Genomic DNA, 17,928 nt, shown 5'->3' with positions numbered 1-17,928 from the left:
GTAGACGCTATAACTTTTGTGCAAACCAATCAATGTACGCTTATTGCGATTTTTTTTTACCAAAAATATGTAGAAGAATATATATTGACCTAAACTGAGGAAGAAATGTGTTTTTAAAAAACATTTTGGGGATATTTATTATAGCAAAGTAAAAAATAAAGTTTTTTTTCAAAATTGACGCTCTTTTTTTGTTTATAGCGCAAAAAATAAAAACCACAGAGGTGATCAAATACCACCAAAAGAAAGCTCTATTTGTGGGAAAAAAAGGACATCAATTTTATTTGGGTACAGCATCGCACGATCACGCAATTGTTAGTTAAAGTGACGCAGTGCTGTATCACAAAAAATGGCCTGGTCATTAACCACTTCAGCCCCGGAACATTTGGCTGCTCAATGACCAGAGCGTTTTTTACAATTTTGCACTGCGCTGCTTTTACTGGTAATTGCGCGATCATGCAATGTTGTACCCAAACGAAATTTTTGCGATATAAACGGAAAAATACCACAAATTTTGAAAAAATAATGTTTTCTACTTTTTGTTATAAAAACAAATCCAATAATATCAATTTTAATTATACATCTATGCCAAAATCTATTCAGCCACATGTCTTTGGTAAAAAAAAAATGTCAATAAGCGTTTATTTATTGTTTTGCTCAAAAGTTATAGCGTCTAAAAACTAGGGTACATTTTCTGGAATTTACGCAGCTTTTAGTTTATGACTGCCTATGTCATTTCTTGAGGTGCTAAAATGGCAGGGCAGTACAACCCCCCCCCCCCAAATGACCCCATTTTGGAAAGTAGACACCCCAAGGCAATTGCTGAGAGACATGTTGAGCCCATTGAATATTTTATTTTTTTGTCACGTGATTGAAAAATGACAAAAGATAAAAAAAAATTACAGAAAGTTGTCACTAAATGATATATTGCTCACACATGCCATGGTTATATGTGGAATTACACTCCAAAATACATTCTGCTGCTTCTCCTGAGTATGGGGATACCACATGTGTGGGACTTTTTGGCAGTCTAACCACGTACAGGACCCCGAAATCCAATCACCGCCTTCAGGCTTTCTAAAGGCTTAAATTTTTTATTTCACTCCTCACTTCCTATCACAGTTTCGGAGGACATGAAATGCCAAGATAGCACATGTGGTATCCCCATACTCAGGAGAAGCAGTAGAATGTATTTTGGGTTGTAATTTCACATATGCCCATGGCACGTGTGAGCAATATATCATTTAGTGACAACTTTGTGCAAAAAAAAAAGTTTGTAATTTTCCCAAAACTTGTGGCAAAATATAAAATATTCCATGGACACAACATGCCTCTCAGCAAATAGTTTGGGGTGTCTACTTTGAACTGTCCTGGCATTTTATGCACAACATTAGAAGCTTATGTCACACATCACCCACTCTTCTAACCACTTGAAGACAAAGCCCTTTCTGACACTTTTTGTTTACATGAAAAAAATATTTTTTTTTTGCTAGAAAATTACTTTGAACCCCCAAACATTATATATTTTTTTAAAACAAAAGCCCTACAGATTAAAATGGTGGGTGTTGCAATTTTTTTTCACACAGTATGTGCGCAGCGATTTTTCAAACGCAATTGTTTTGGAAAAAAAAAAAACACTTTTTTAAATTTTAATGCACTAGACACACTATATTGCCCAAATGTTTGATGAAATAAAAAAGATGATCTTATGCTGAGTACATGGATACCAAACACGACATGCTTTAAAATTGCGCACAAACGTGCAGCGGTGACAAACTACATGCATTTTTAAAAGCCTTTAAAAATCTTTACAGGTTACCACTTTAGATTTACAGAGGAGGTCTACTGCTAAAATTACTGCCCTTGATCTGACCTTCGCGGTGATACCTCACATGCATGGTGCAATTGCTGTTTACATATGACACCAGACCAACACTTGCATTCGCCTTTGCGCGTGAGCCTTTTTTTTTTTTTTTTTAATCATTTTTATTGTTATCTCAAGGAATGTAAATATCCCCTATGATAGCAATAGGTAGTGACAGGTACTCTTTTTTGAAAAAAATGGTGTCTATTAGACCCTAGATCTCTTCTCTGCCCTCAAAGCATCTGACCACATCAAGATCGGTGTGATAAAATGCTTTCCCAATTTCCCAATGACCTGTTAATATGTCGCGAAACCTCTGACCTCTGACGAAGTCATGAAATGCTCATAGCTTCCGCTTTCTTAGGCCATAGAGATAATTGGAGCCATTCTGGTCTGGTTTATGGTCAGCTGGCAGAACCACCGGCCGCATTCTCGGGTTCCCTGTTGAAACAGGAGAGCCAGAGAAAACCATGGAAGACGGTGGGGGGGGGGGACATTCCCCATTCCCTCCCACTGCTTGTAAAAGCAGTCTAGGGGCTAATTGGCTGCTAGGATTGCTTTTACATTAAAGCTAACCGCTGGCTGAAAAGAATGATACCAAGATGATACCTAAACCTATAGGCATCATTCTGGTATAACCACTCAAAGTCCAGCAACATACCAGTACGTTGCTGGTCCTTGTTGGGCATATATTGTAATGTACTTTTTTTCATGCAGCCTGTGGGCTGCATAAAAAAAAGAGATTGATCGTATGGGTATGCCCACCATTAGAATACCACCCTTCATCCACCCACTTCTAATGATGGGCATACATGCACCATTTTTTTTTTTTTAACTGTGGTGGTGAAATCACCTCCTACAGCACTGGAGTCGCTGATTTACGTATCGTGAGAGCAAACGCTGTTGCTGTCAAGATAAATAAATCAGTGATGCAGCTGAATGGCGTACCTGCTAAGCAAATTATGTTTAACAATAAAACAAAGTAACATTATTACAGTATAATAGGGCGTACACACGGTCGGACTTTGTTCGGACATTCCGACAACAAAATCCTAGGATTTTTTCCGACGGATGTTGGCTCAAACTTGTTTTGTCTACACACGGTCGCACAAAGTTGTCGGAAAATCCGATCGTTCTAAACGTGGTGACGTAAAACACGTACGTCGGGACTATAAACGGGGCAATGGCCAATAGCTTTCATCTCTTTATTTATTCTGAGCATGCGTGGCACTTTGTCCGTTGGATTTGTGTACACACGATCGGAATTTCCGACAACAGATTTTGTTGTCGGAAAATTTTATCTCCTGCTCTCCAACTTTGTGTGTCGGAAAATCCGATGGAAAATGTCCGATGAAGCCCACACACGGTCGGAATTTCCGACAACACGCTCCGATCGGACATTGTCCATCGGAAAATCTGACCGTGTGTACGGGGCATAACAGTAAGACATACCATACCTGCAAAGCAAATACAATAAAACATAGTAAAAATAAAAAATTTTTTAACGCAATCCTTGCCTAAAAAATATATGCCGAAGCATGGGGGCAATCCGCCCCTAATGTTAGGAGCAAATCGCTCCTCCACCCCTGCACCCATGCTTCGGCATATATGCTCTTTTTTTAACTGTGGTGGTGAAGTCACCTCCTACAGAGCTGGAGTCACAGCTTTACGTATCGTGGGAGCAAACGATGTTGCTGTCAGAATAAATAAACCCGTGCTGCAGCTGAATGGCGTACCAAGCAAAATGATGGTTAACAATAAAACAAAGTAACATTACAGTAAAACAGTAAGACATACCATACCTGCAAATCGAGTACAATAAAACATAGAAAGAATAAAACATTACAGTTCTAAAATACAGTAACAATAGAAAGAGAACAATATATATAGAACAATAGAGAGCCAACAATAGAGCGGACAATAGAGAGCAAACATAAGAGAAAGTACAATAGAGAGAAGAAAAATAAAACCACAACTATTTTTGGCTTTTTTAATTTTTAATTTTTTTGTGTTTTTGTGGGTTTTTTTGGGGGGTTTTTTTTTTTGCCCTCTTATATAAATTGTAAACGTTCCAGATTAGGGTCTCTCAAAATGTGATGGCCATCTCATCTTTCGAGACCCTGTGTAAGTGTGCCCTAGGACTGTGTAGTGCTGTACCCTACGCTAATACTCCACTAGTATGTGGTAGCGTTTGAAACAGTTACCGATGCAGAGACCAGGTTGGTCAGGACAGGAGGGACAATAAAAGCGGGTGTCATGCCTAAAGCCACGTTTTCTGCAGACACAACATCTTCTTTGGGGTGTTCTTTGGGCAGGGGTACCAGGGAGGACATACAGAAAATGCCTCTCATGCAGCCAGTTCACTGTATTTGCGTTAAGAAGGTGGGGCATAGCACCGTCTGGAAACAGAAGGGCTGTGATGATCTCTAGCCCCCAGGCGGCTGCGTGCCCGATGTACAGCTACGATGCTTCGCCCAGCTGAGCCAACCTGCCGCAGTATAACTGCGGCAGCTGGTCCGGAACTGGTTAAGCAGCCAAATCTTCTGGTCTGTAAGCGGTTAAGCTTTGAGAAAAAAAAACATGGAAGCTTATTGGTTTCTATGCGGAGCTGAATCAGATTTTGCACTCTCCGTGTCTATATGAGTAAACTATTCCTTGGGTGAAAGGCGTTGGAACAGGAGGAGGACAAACATGTTGTGAACTGTTGTCACTGAATTAAAATGTTTTAGCGCTGATGACGTAATCGGTGTGTGGCCCATTAATGCCCTTTTGATGGTGAGTCTGTGGAGTGAGGACATACTGTACTCCTGGGTGGGCACCAGGCAGGAGTCAGAAGATCAAGGAGTGGGAGGCACTCAGAGGGACGTGGATCACTATTGAGTCAACTTTTCTCGATATTATGGAAGGATTTTTTTTTTTGTGAATTCAAGGTTTTCCCCCTTTGATTTTGAGAATACTTGAGTATACTTTATCACACTTGCATATGCGAGATTAGTTCATGTAGTGCTGTAATGAAATACACAGCTTTGTACACAGTTCACCTCCATATACTCTTTGTTATTCCTTCATAAGATATAAATGAAACCTTTCCATCTAAGACTCCCCTGCTATGAGCACACACGGGGTATTTTATTGTTTTATAAGCCTTTTTTTTTGCATCAGATTTTCTGAGCGGGCTCCTTGAAGGGGTCAGTGCATATTCTTCGCCCACTCTTCCCGTCCCCTGCCGCTTGTGTTTGTTCTGCTGTTCTGCTCTCCGCTTCCCACACGGCCATTATTTCCTTTCCTCTTTCTTATTCTCCATCCTGTCATCTGACTCTATGTATTCTTATTTGTCATTTTTTTTCCATCCTGCTTTTTTTTTTCTCTTTTCCATCTGTCGTATCTAAAGTTCAGTTCTGTGTAGATTGCAGAACGTTCTCCTAGAGATAAAATGATACAGAAACAAACCATGGAAAAGCAATAGCAGCAGCAATCAAAATGGTCAGAGGCACATACCTTTAATTGCTGGGAGAGTGCTGGAACACTTGAAGGCACTTTAGAATCAGAAAATATGAAGTGCTTTTATAGCCGATGCTTTGTTCAATGTACTTTGTGTGGTACATTGCAGTGCCATCCATTTAGATAGACTTGGACACTAATGCGGGTGCAGTCACCTGTGATTATTTTCTCCTGTCAGAGATTTGTACCCAGGAGTTTTTGTTTTAAAGAAGAACTATAGGCATTTTTTTTTCATTTTGGATAGAGGAAGAGAGGGTTATAACCCCTGTCAATTTTTTTTTTTTTTTACCATCTATGTCCCATTGCAGAGATTTCCCTTCACTTCCTGTCCCATAGACTTACAGGAAGTGAGAGGAAATCCCTGTAAATAAAGGGCATTCCTTGGGACCCCACAGGGACCCCCCAGGTCACCAGAACTGGTGTCCCCATTGGAAGATTTCTACTCTATTACTTTTCTTGGGACAACCCAAAATTTGGGATTTTCTTTTACTTTTACTTTCAACGATTATAGCAAATAGCTCTAATAGAGAGGGTGAATCTCCTTAACGGGGACACAGACAGCAAAATAAAAAAAAAAATGACAGGTGTTCTAATCCCTCTAAACTCTATCCAAAACTAAAAAAAAAAGTTTTGACTTTAGTTATACTTTAAAGTTGAGCTCCACCCAAAAGGGGTAGCTCTGCTTGTTTGCTTTCTCCCCCCCCCCCCCTCCGCTGACACATTTGTCACCTTTCGGGGGGAGCAGGTACCTGTTTTTGACAGCCACCCGTCCCCACTTCCAGGAGACCTCACCATGGCGAGGTCCCTTAGAAGTTCGCCCACCCTCATCCTTCCCCCACCACCGGGCCATTCACAAAGCACAGCACTGAATGGGCTGTGATGCCACAAGGCTTCATTGCCAGTTCCCCTTACAAAGAAAGGTGGCGGCAGCACCCGAGAGCCGAATGGAAAATCGGCTGAGGTGCCGACATCACGGGGTCCCTGGATAGGTAAGTGTCCTAATATTAAAAGTCAGAAGCTACAGTATTTGTAGCTGCTGACTTGAATTTTTTTGGTGGGGGGGGGGGCTGGAGCTCCTCTTTAAGTACAATTGATACATTTGCTACATTGTTTAAAGCTATGTGATAGGGGAACAGTCGCTCCCTACCCGTGCAAATAAATACATTTATAAAAACAGCTGCCCATTCAAAAAGTTAATAAAAATAAGATAAATATGTATGTGGTGAACCACGCTAATAATCTGATGATAGTCTAATAATAAAGTGCAACCAATACAAAAATAAAACTACAGAACCACCGGATTCACTCCAATGGGACATACACAATTCAGATAATAACTAATATATCATTAACTGTACAAAGTGAAAAAATATATAAGTGAATAAAAGTCCTTATCAAAAAATCTTTATCAAAAAGTCCAAAAATCAAAAAAGGTCATCCAATATTTCCAAGTGTTAAAACGACTTTTACAATGCTTGAGTGAATAGAGAAATCCTCCACCAACACCGAGCAAACAGCCTACTCACCAGATGGAGATGATCCCTATTACAGAGATCATAACAGCCTTGGGGTTGTCAAAATGTTTCCAGGAATCCGTCACTACAGATCCAAATGATGTCTCCAATAAAAGGAATGGCCAGGCATATCCACGTTAGACATAGGGTAGATTGTTCTTTACTCTATGTCTAACCTGGATATGCCTGGCCATTCCTTTTATTGAAGACACTGTTCGGTGTTGGTGGAGGATTTCTCTATTCACTCAAGCATTGAGAAAGTCACTTTAACACTTGGAAATATTGGACGACCTCTTTTGGTTTTTGGACTTGAGCATTTTTTGATAAAGATTTTTTGATAAGGACTTTTATTCACTTTTATATATATTCAGTTTGCACAGTTGATGATATATTGGTTATTATCTGAATTGTTGTGTGTGTCCAATTGGAGTGAATCTGGTGGTTCTGTAGTTTTATTTTTGTATTGGTTGAACTTTATTATTAGACTATCATCAGATTATTAGCGCGGTTCACCACATACATATTTATCAAAAAATTTTTCTCTCTACAGCCTTATGCCCTGTACACACGAGCGGAATTTCCGTCGGAAAAATCTTGGATGGTCCGGAATTCCGCTCAAGCTTGGCTTGCATACACACGGTCACACAAAAGTTCTCTGAACTTTCGACCGTCAAGAACGCGGTGACGTACTACGACGACCCGAGAAAATGAAGTTCAGTGCTTCCGAGCATGCGTCGAATTGTTTCCGAGCATGCGTGGTTTCTTGTGCGTCTGAATTGCATACAGATGAACGGAATTTCCGATAGGAACTTTCTCTGACGGAAAAATAGAGAGCCTGCTCTCAATCTTTTGCTGGCGGAAATTCCGCCAGCAAAAGTCAAATGGAGCATACACACGGTCGGAATTTCCGACCAAAAGCTCACATCGGATTTTTGCTGGCAGAATTAAAGCTTATGTGTACGGGGCATTAGTTACATTATTTACCTGTAAAGAAGTAAGTCCCATGATTAGCAGGCTGCTGGATTCTGAAGAAATCTTCACTGCAGAGCTGCCCTGTCCTCTTCCTGCTGCTGAACTTCCGGCACTGTGGGGGTTAACAGCTTTGGGTCTCTGGGCTCAGCTGCACTAAAGATGATCTGATGGAGACACACCCCCTCCTGCCATCTCCTCCATTGAGAAAAGTTATTTTAATGATTACATTGCCTGTAACATGATCTGTGAATGGAGGGGAGAGTCATGTGACTGTATAAATGCTCCCCCATTCACAGATCATGTTACAGATAGTAATTAATGAAATAACTTTTCTCAGTGCAGGAGGAGGAAGGGGGGGGCGTGTCCACATCAGATCAATTTTAGTATAACAGAGCCCACAGCTGTTAACCCCCATAGCACTAGAAGTTTAGAGGCAGGAAGAGGGCAGGGTAGCCCTGCAGCGAAGATTTCCACATAATTTATTAGCCCGCATCTCGTGGGGCATACTTAGGTAAGTAATGTAGCTAAAGCTGTAGAGAAGACATTTTTTTAAAACTAAACATCAGCTTTAAAGGCTAAGTTCACCTGTTGAAAAAAAAACTGCAATTTTTTGCAGATAAAAAAAAAAAACGTGCATTTATTTTTGTAAGGGGTCTGCAGAGCATTGCACCCACAATCAGCAGATCGTGGGTGCATTCTCTGGCTCGTACAGACGCTCAGGATCCCAAAGGAATGTAGAGTAATAGTGAATACTTAGATGTGTAAGGGGGTAGGATACTCAATAACAACCTGTAGGTTAATTAAGAAACAATCGTGCATACAGAACCATATTCCAAAAAGATAATCCAGAAAAATAGTGATGCAAGGTATCTTAATATACTAAGTATGCAGCTCCACAAAAATAATGTTCATTAAGGTAAAAGCCAAGAGAAAGGACGTCCAAATCCCTAAAAAGGGTAAACATATATGGATACTCAAAGTCTATTAATGGGTGGATGGGGTACTCCTAATTTAGTCCCACAGCCATCTGGGCGTAAGCCGTCTTCCTATAAGATGATTACAGGCTGTTTAGGAAGGGTCCTTAGATACAAGCAGATTCTTGACTCGTGTGGGTGGTCTCAACACAGAGAAAGAAAAGCAAAAGGATGCCCTTACCAGATAAGGTGGACTCACAGGCCGTTGGCGGTGAGTCAAACGAGCTTGCACCGTCAAGCGGTATGGGGTGAAGATCTGTAGGAAGACTTGTGTAGAATCTTGTCAGAAGTCCTCAGATGGTGTACCAAATTAGGATCCGGGGCCCCCAGGATTCGGTTTCAGTCGCCGAATGACCGTTTCCTCAAAAGCCCGTCATATGAACCAATAGGCAAAGAAAAGAAAAAAGCTTCCACATAGTGTAAATCCTTATTTTGTAAAAAGCGTTAGAGCACTTTATTAAGGAGTACACTCCAAAAAATTATTTTTACAAGCGAGGGCAGTAAAAACTTGGCTCAAAGTAAAATTGATATCAAAAAAGAATAAAAAACGGTATAAAAACAGCGCAGTGGGTAGTGGTGGAGTGTGGTCATAGAGACCCGACGCGTTTCGCCTCCAAAGGCTTCTGCTGGGCTACCCCGAATCCTGGGGGCCCCGGATCCTAATTTGGTACACCATCTGAGGACTTCTGACAAGATTCTACACAAGTCTTCCTACAGATCTTCACCCCATACCGCTTGACGGTGCAAGCTCGTTTGACTCACCGCCAACGGCCTGTGAGTCCACCTTATCTGGTAAGGGCATCCTTTTGCTTTTCTTTCTCTGTGTTGAGACCACCCACACGAGTCAAGAATCTGCTTGTATCTAAGGACCCTTCCTAAACAGCCTGTAATCATCTTATAGGAATACGGCTTACGCCCAGATGGCTGTGGGACTAAATTAGGAGTACCCCATCCACCCATTAATAGACTTTGAGTATCCATATATGTTTACCCTTTTTAGGGATTTGGACGTCCTTTCTCTTGGCTTTTACCTTAATGAACATTATTTTTGTGGAGCTGCATACTTAGTATATTAAGATACCTTGCATCACTATTTTTCTGGATTATCTTTTTGGAATATGGTTCTGTATGCACGATTGTTTCTTAATTAACCTACAGGTTGTTATTGAGTATCCTACCCCCTTACACATCTAAGTATTCACTATTACTCTACATTCCTTTGGGATATTTTAGAAAACAATTACCTTTCACTTCATAAGTTTACACTTTAGCTTTATTACTCCTCTATAGAGATCACTACTACTTGACTAGTAACATGTGTCTCACCACTCATTAGCGCCACACTTTTCATTATTATCTTTACACTTGCAATGGTCAAATTGCTGTGTTGGCTGCTTCATTTTCTCTTAGGAGCTGGCGCAATTTCTACACCTTTCTTGTAGACGCTCAGGATCGCTGTCTGCCTGTACATTGTACGGGCAGGCAGTTACCTGGGAGCTGGAGGATCAATGAACTATGAGAGCGCTCACCGGCACCCTCGCAGATCATTAAGAACAACAAGCCATCAGCCGCAATGGCTGGCGGTACTTGTAGGCATTCATTCACAGGAAACTATGAATGAATGAATGAATGACACGGGCATGTGGGCTGAGCAGAAGTTTTCAAATTCTGACAGCGGGTGTGGGGAGAAGATCCCCCTCCCGCTATCACAGGGAGGGGGGAATCGGGGAGGAGAACCTGTAGATGCTGGAACATTTTACATGTTCCCCCCTAAAAACAGGTGGAGCACATAACATGTTCCAAAGGTGAACTTATTCTTTAAGCCCTGATAAAAGGGCCCTTTTGGCTCCCAAAACACGTTGGCTGCCTTTTCTTTCCTAATAATGTCCGACACTTGAGATGATCATTTAGCACTAATTTTTGGCTTATCTATTCATTTATTTTATGTCACATGACTGCACAAGCAACACACCTATCTTGCAACGCACCACAATGAACTAGCCATGCCTTGTTGAGTGCTGCATTAAAAGAAAGGTGCAGGACTGGTCTCCCTTGCATTGCCCTGCATTGGCAACCCATTCTAAATTAATTGGCTACCTTGAGACTGGGTCCACACCTATGCGAATTGTATGTGGGTTTCCCCGTATCCAATTCGCATGAAAGGAAATTGTGACTGGCTCTCTGTGGAGACAGTTCACATATCAATGTTGCAGAGTGGATTGCACAGGAACGCTGTGCGCCTTTGGCACCTTTTCAGGGGTGAATTCAGGCCAAAACTTGGCCCTGATTTGTCCCTGAAATGGAGAACAGGGACGCCCCGGACCCCTGCTGCGAGCCACATCCATCGGAGGTGGGAACCCAGCCTAAAGCAATGCACTGATAAAGCAAAATTTTTGTCTTGAAAAAAAAAATAGCACACAGCAAGGTTTCTTCTGCAAAACTCCTAACCTTCCTGTTCACAAACTTCATGCATGTGCGGATCAGTGTACAGCCTCGGCATGTTTTGGTTCTGGGACAAATCGATTGCTGTGTGTGTAGGCGTGAGAGTTGCATCATCCCTTGCTGAACAATCAAGATGAATAAAGATACTGAACCAGGAGGAGATATCAGCACGTATGTGTGAGCTTGTGGACATTGCATCTCTAGAGGAGAGGTGAGTATCACGGAGTTGAGTTCTGTTTAATGTACTTGCTGTAAAGAGAGTCCCGGAGCAGAGGAGCGAAGGGGATCGGCACAGGGGCAGCATGACATGTACGGACTGCACAGTCCCGCTGTTAGTTAGTTTTCCCCTTTAAAAAAGGGGGAGTGGCTGCAGCAGGGGAGGCGCTCAAGGAAAGGAAATTTGGAGGAACCGGGGAAGTGACATCATTGGTGAGCGGCGGGGAGAAAAGATTCCTACCCACCCTCCCTTGGTTAGGTTTAATTAGAAAGGGGACTACAGAGATAGCCTGGGCAGTGGTTTGGCTTTGTGAGGAGGAGGAGATGTATGTTATATGGAGATATAACATGGTTGGTACCCATATGTAATATGGGGTTTATCTGGTACCTTCCGGTTACGAGGGGTTAACCAGGAAGGGGTAAAGTTAGGTTACTGCGAAGGTTGGGTACCGTTTCACAGTCCGGGGGTTGCGACTGGAGGCCTGAAGTTTATGCGAAGTTTGTCACAGTGACCAGTGGTGTGTTCCCCTCCAAGACCCCAAAAAAGTACTGAAAAGGTTATTGAAAGTTATTTAAAATGTTATTTATTTAGTTTTATGTTAATTTGTTAATAAAAGGCCGTCAAGGCCATTTACTCCAATACCTTGTCAAGTCATTTGTGGGGAAGGATTTGGAGGGATTAGAGATTATGTTTAAGGGGTAGCTCGTAGAAGACTGGGGGTTAAGTCCTTCACATGTCATGCACCACAATGGACTGTTACTGTAGCTACAAAGGGGAGACACATGGTTTGATAACGATGGTGTATGTGTGGGGGGCTACACAAAGCCCTGACATATGCCTTACTGAACACTTTTAGGATTAATTGAAAATATGATTGTGAGGCAGGTCTTCCAATCAAACATAGGTACCTGACCTCACACATGCTCTCTTGGCTGAATGGGCACAAATTCCCCCAGACACCCCCCAAAATCTTGTGGAACACCTGCCCAGAAGTGTGGAGGCTGTTATGACAAGAAAGAGGAGGATCTGGGGCCATCCAATATTGATGCTAACCACTTTGCCGGGGATTAGTGGAGAACCATGCTGTTTTAACCTCTTATAATGTGAAGGTTAACCTTTTGGTAAGCGCTCTCTGTTGGTGGTGATGATCTCTCACTCAGAGGTGTAATCCTTGATAACACTTCATGGCTACAGTGGAGGCGGCACTGGACGGAATTTTTGCGACAGTTTATATTTATAGACATTTACGAGTTTTGAGTATTATGTATTATGTTTGTATGTTATATGAAATGACAGACGCAAGAGCACTTTATTGATATGAGTTATTGCGCTAACGCACTTTATTCGGTTGATGAGTTATTGCACATTAAGCACTTTATTGTTTTAATTACTGAATATCAATTGTGAGTTGGTTTATAATATTTAAGCACATTTAGCACTTTATTGGATGACTGAAAGAGTCAGTGCACTATTTTTACTTTTCCAGTTTTTCTCAAGAAAGCGGAGATCCAGCTCTATATCAATGCCCATGGTGTTGGAATTGGATGTTCAAGAACTCATATAGGTTTGATAGTCAGGTGTCCACAAACCTTGTGCAAAAAAAAAAAAAGGAGAAGCTATATTTTTTTTAATGCATTGGTAAGAAAAGTACCACTGAGCATAGTGGAAGAGAACCTTCTAGATGCATTATGTGCAGGAAATGTTTTTATAGGGCAGAAATAAATGTCAGAACCTAGTTCTCCTAGCTTTTTTCCCCTGGTTTAGCCATGGTCAGCTGTGATATAAGCAGAAAGTGACCATCAAAATATACATTATACACTGCTTTGAAAAAGTATTCATACCTCTTGAAGTTTTCCACATTTTCTCATGTTATTTACATGTATTTTATTGGAATTTTGTGTGATAGACCAACATAAAGTGGCACATAATTGTGAAGTGGAAGGAAAATGATAAATGGTTTTCAAATTATTTTACTAATATATATCCGAAAAGTGTGGCCTGCATTTGTATTCAGCCCCCCGAGTCAATACTTTGTAGAACCTCCTTTCTCTGCAATTGCAGCTGCAAGTCTTTTTGGAGATGTCTCTACCAGCTTTGCACATCTAGAGAGTGAAATGTTTGCCCATTCTTCTTTGTAAAATAACTCAAGCTCTGTCAGATTGGATGGAGAGCATCTGTAAACAGCAATTCTCAAGTCTTGCCACAAATTCTCAATTGGATTTAGGTCTGGACTTTGACTGGGCCATTCTAACACATGAACATGCTTTGATCTAAACCATTCCATTTTAGCTCTTGTTGTATGTTAAGGGTCGTTGTCCTGCTGGAAGGTGAACCTCCGCCCCAGTCTCGAGCCTTTTGCAGACTCTAACAGGTTTTCTTCTAAGATTGCCCTGTATTTTGCTCAATCCATCTTCCCATTAACTCTGACCAGCTTCCCTGTCCTTGCTGAAGAAAAGCATCCCCACAACATGATGCTGGCGCCACCATGTTTCACGGTGGGAATGGGGTGTTCAGGGTGATGTGCAGTGTTAGTTTTCCTCCACACAGCGTTTTGTTTTTAGGCCAAAAAGTTACATTTTGGTCTCATCTGACCAGAGCACCTTCTTCCACGTTTGCTGTGTCCCCCACATGACTTCTCGCAAACTGCAAACGGGACTACTTATGGTTTTCTTTCAACAATGTCTTTCTTTTTGCCACTTTTCCATAAAGGCCAAATTTGTGGAGTGCGCCACTAATAGTTGTCCCGTGGACTGATTCTACCACCTGAGCTGTGGATCTCTGCAGCTCCTCCAGAGTTACCATGGGCCTCTTGGCTTCTTCTCCGAGTAATGCTCTCCTTGCCCGGCCTGTCAATTTAGGTGGATGGCCATGTCTTGGTAGGTTTGCAGTTGTGCCATACTCTTTCCATTTTCGGATGATGAATTGAACAGTGCTCGGTGAGATGTTCAAAGCTTGGGATATTTTTTTATAATCTAACCCTGCTTTATACTTCTACACAACTTTATCCCTGGCCTGTCTGGTGTGTTCCTTGGCCTTCATGATACTGTTTGTTCACTAATGTTCTCTAACAAACCTCTGAGAGCTTCACAGAACAGCTGTATTTATACTAAGATTAAATTACACACAAGTGGGCTCTATTTACTAATTAGGTGACTTCTGAAGGCAAACGGTTCAACTAGATTTTAGTCAGGGGTATCAGAGTTAGGCCCGGTTTACACTGGTGCCACATACGCACGAACTTTGGGAGCACATGTCGCATGACGTGTATAAATCAATGGTTCCCTATGAGAGCTGTCCTAACTGGTCAGACACAAATCGATCTGACTTTGAAAAAGGTTCCTGCACTACTTTGGTCTGACTTGGGCACGATTTCAGCCCATTGATTTGAATGTAAGTCACATCCAAGTCGGCTCACCATCTTAACTGATCTGACTTGTGGCATGCGACTTGTGCTCTGAGGGGGGAAGACATCACCAAAGAGAGAAGAAGCGGAGGGAGAAGACACGTTGGAGCTACTTTAATGAAGGGCTTTGTCAAAAAGCTGTGTACTGGCTTTATTTATTTTTGACACTTTTTTGAGTGAATGAGTAGAGGTACAATGTACCCCATACTCATTCACATAGGGTGGGGAGGCCGGGATCTGGGGACCCTCTTGTTAAAGGGGGCTTCCATATTCCGATAAGCCCCCTACCTGCAGACCACCACCCACAGTTGTCGGGAAGAGGCCCTTGTCCCCATCAACATGGGGACAAGGTGCTTTGGGGTGGGGGATGTAGAGCCCCATGTTGAGGGCATGTGGCCTGGTATGATCCGGGGGGGGGCGCTCACCCCCCCCCTTACCTGGCTACGTGCTCGGATAAGTGTCTGGTATGGATTTTGGGGGGGACCCCACTCTTTTTTTTGGCATGGGGTTTCCCCTTAAAATCCATGGTTTTGGGGGGCCCACTCCGTTTTTTTTTTTCATTTTGACGTGGAGTTACCCCCTCAAGATTCATACCAAACTGAAAGGGCCTTGTATTGTCGGATCCTGTTCATTGAAGTCGCATCAAAGTCGGACATGAAGTCCTCGGGCAAAGTCCGATTGGAAGTTGTCTGACTTCCATGTCCGAGTAGTGTGAACCCGGCCTAAAAAGGGCTGAATACAAATGCATGCCACACTTTTCAGATATTTATTTTTAAAAAATTTTGAAAACCATTTATCATTTTTCCTCCACTTCCCAAATATGTGCCACTTTGTGTTGGTCTATCACATAAAATCCCAATAAAATATATTTACGTGTTTTTCCAAGCACTGTAGATGCAAATGTAGTGTACTCGAAAGTCAAAAATGAGGGAACACAGTGAAAGTTGTTTTACACAGAGCTGTAGAATCTCTCAAATGACTATATGGTTACATTTAGAGCCTTTTGGTTAAAAGAGTCAATTGAGGAGGTCTTCTTTAACTTAATGGTTTTATTCCCTGTGCTGCAGATTTCCGTATGCCAAGAGATGCTGAGTGAACTTCGCAGTGCTGTGTCCTGCAAAAAGACCTCCCGCTCTCGCCATCGCCGTAGGCCGCCTCGCCACCTGCACGGAAGGACTCTTCTCTCTCTCAGCCGGCCGCCTCGTGCCACCAGGGAGACACGCCTCTGTAATGGGCGACTGTACCAGACCCACCAGCACCCTCCAGCACCACCACACCCTCCACCAGCCCCAGGTGCCCAGAGGCTCCACGAGGACCCCACGTCTTCCTCAGGTCGGGGGGGAGGGTGCGCCCATTTCAGAATCTGCCAGGAGTGTCGGAGGATACAGACTCTGAGGGGGCCACCGCCGCTGCCGAGACCACCCCAGTCTCCCAAACCTCCACCCCCTCCTCCTCCTGAGGACCTGACACCCCTCTCACATCATCGGAGACTGGCAGACCCCTTAGATGCCAGTGCCCCCGAGTGATGTAGGAGAGGTCATGGAGACTAGTTGTATGGACCTTTAGTGTAAGAGGAGGAGAAGAAGAGGTATTAAAGAAAGAGAACATGGGGGCTTTTGGACCCTGAACGCACGTTCCTGTCCCCCCGTACCCCCTAATGTTTTGGGGTGGGGGATCCTGACGAAGCCTCCTCTGCATTCATCAGAAACACTGCGATGCCTCAGTATTTTACAATGTACGCTGTGCGTGCGAAAAATTGACTGCCCCCCTCCTGACACACCATGTACTGTTGTCACTTCTACCATTTGTCAGTGCCCTGTCCTCTCAAGGTGCCCCAGCATTGATTAGAGTGTGTAGATGGGGCAAACCCAGGACGTTTGTCCCAGCTCAGGGTCTCAGTTCTCACCACATGCATTAACATAGCAACGGCGGCACGGCACATGGAACGCTACATCTGCCGGAAAGTGACTGCTGCCGCTCCGATTTGCTGACTTCCAAAATCACAACTATCTAGAATGCACAGCCGGGTTTAGAAATATCTGCTAGGTGCTGTGTGTTTTTGTTGATCTCTATATCAGCAATATACGTATTGCTGTTTATCCTTTTCTTTTTATATCTGCATATCCATGAGAGGACATGGGCGTGTCGTAGGTGTTTGGGAGATTGATTATGATACGTACAGCTTTGATACAAATGAATTAAGTGGAGCGTTGCGTGGTGTCTGTCTTTTTTTCATTGCCTTAAAGGGATATGTCATTAAAAATAACAAATCCAAAAAATGTCTTGCCAGGCAACATGGAATGAACCATCTGTGCTAGGGAAATAAGACAAAAATAGGTTGTGGACCATCCATGGAATGGACCATCTATGCTGGGGAAATAAGACAAAAATAGGGTGTTTGTTCCTCAAGATATCCAGGTATAGTTGAAGACATGCCCCAACTTTATTAGCCAGAAAGCGAGGAAGCTGGAAACTGAGAAGGCCCACCATTTTGGCTCAATATTAGGAGAATCCTAAGCAGAGCTGCAGCTATGTCACTGCTGATCTGTCTTTAAAAGAATGCCAAAGAATGACCCCAATATAAATGTAATTGTAAATGATACAGGATGTGATACACAATAAAGGCAAAGGTTTGTAGACAACTGGCAATTCAACTATAAATCTATGATCCTTAATACAACAGAGCTCCCCTGAGAGCTGCATTAACAATCTCCACCTTTCTGGGAAGGCTTCCCACAAGAGTTTGGAATGTGTGTGTGCGAATTTGTGCCCATTCAGCCAAAAGGGCAATTGTGAAGTCAGGTGCTGATGTGGGAGGAGAAAACAGCAATCAATGTTCCAAATATGTTCAGTAGGGTTGAGGTCAGGGTTTTGTGCAGATCACTTGAGTTCCTCCACACCAAACTCAGCAAACCATGTCTTTATGGCTTTGGCTTTGTACACAAGGGCACAGCCCCACTGAGACAGAAAAGGGCCTTTCCCAAATTGTTGGTCAAAGTGGAAGTGCACAATTGTCTAAAATGTATACTGTAGCTTTAACAGTA

The 17,928-nt window shown here is 42.7% G+C and overlaps 1 protein-coding gene across 2 annotated transcripts in view; it reads left to right on the top strand.

Annotated features, from left to right (window-relative positions):
• GRIK5 (glutamate ionotropic receptor kainate type subunit 5) overlaps nucleotides 1-17,096 on the top strand; it is a 591,069-nt gene extending 573,973 nt beyond the window's left edge. For both annotated transcript variants that reach the window (XM_073602012.1, XM_073602011.1), the window contains exon 20: nucleotides 15,952-17,096. In XM_073602012.1, the coding sequence (XP_073458113.1) occupies nucleotides 15,952-16,410 (459 nt within the window). In that variant the 3' untranslated portion in view covers nucleotides 16,411-17,096. The remainder of the gene's footprint in view (nucleotides 1-15,951) is intronic.
• The last annotated feature ends 832 nt before the right edge of the window (nucleotides 17,097-17,928 follow it).

The sequence above is a fragment of the Aquarana catesbeiana genome, linkage group LG10, assembly GCF_042186555.1.
Source record: "Aquarana catesbeiana isolate 2022-GZ linkage group LG10, ASM4218655v1, whole genome shotgun sequence".
NCBI classification, from domain to species: Eukaryota; Metazoa; Chordata; class Amphibia; order Anura; family Ranidae; genus Aquarana; species Aquarana catesbeiana.
This window is presented reverse-complemented; position numbering and strand designations above follow the sequence as displayed.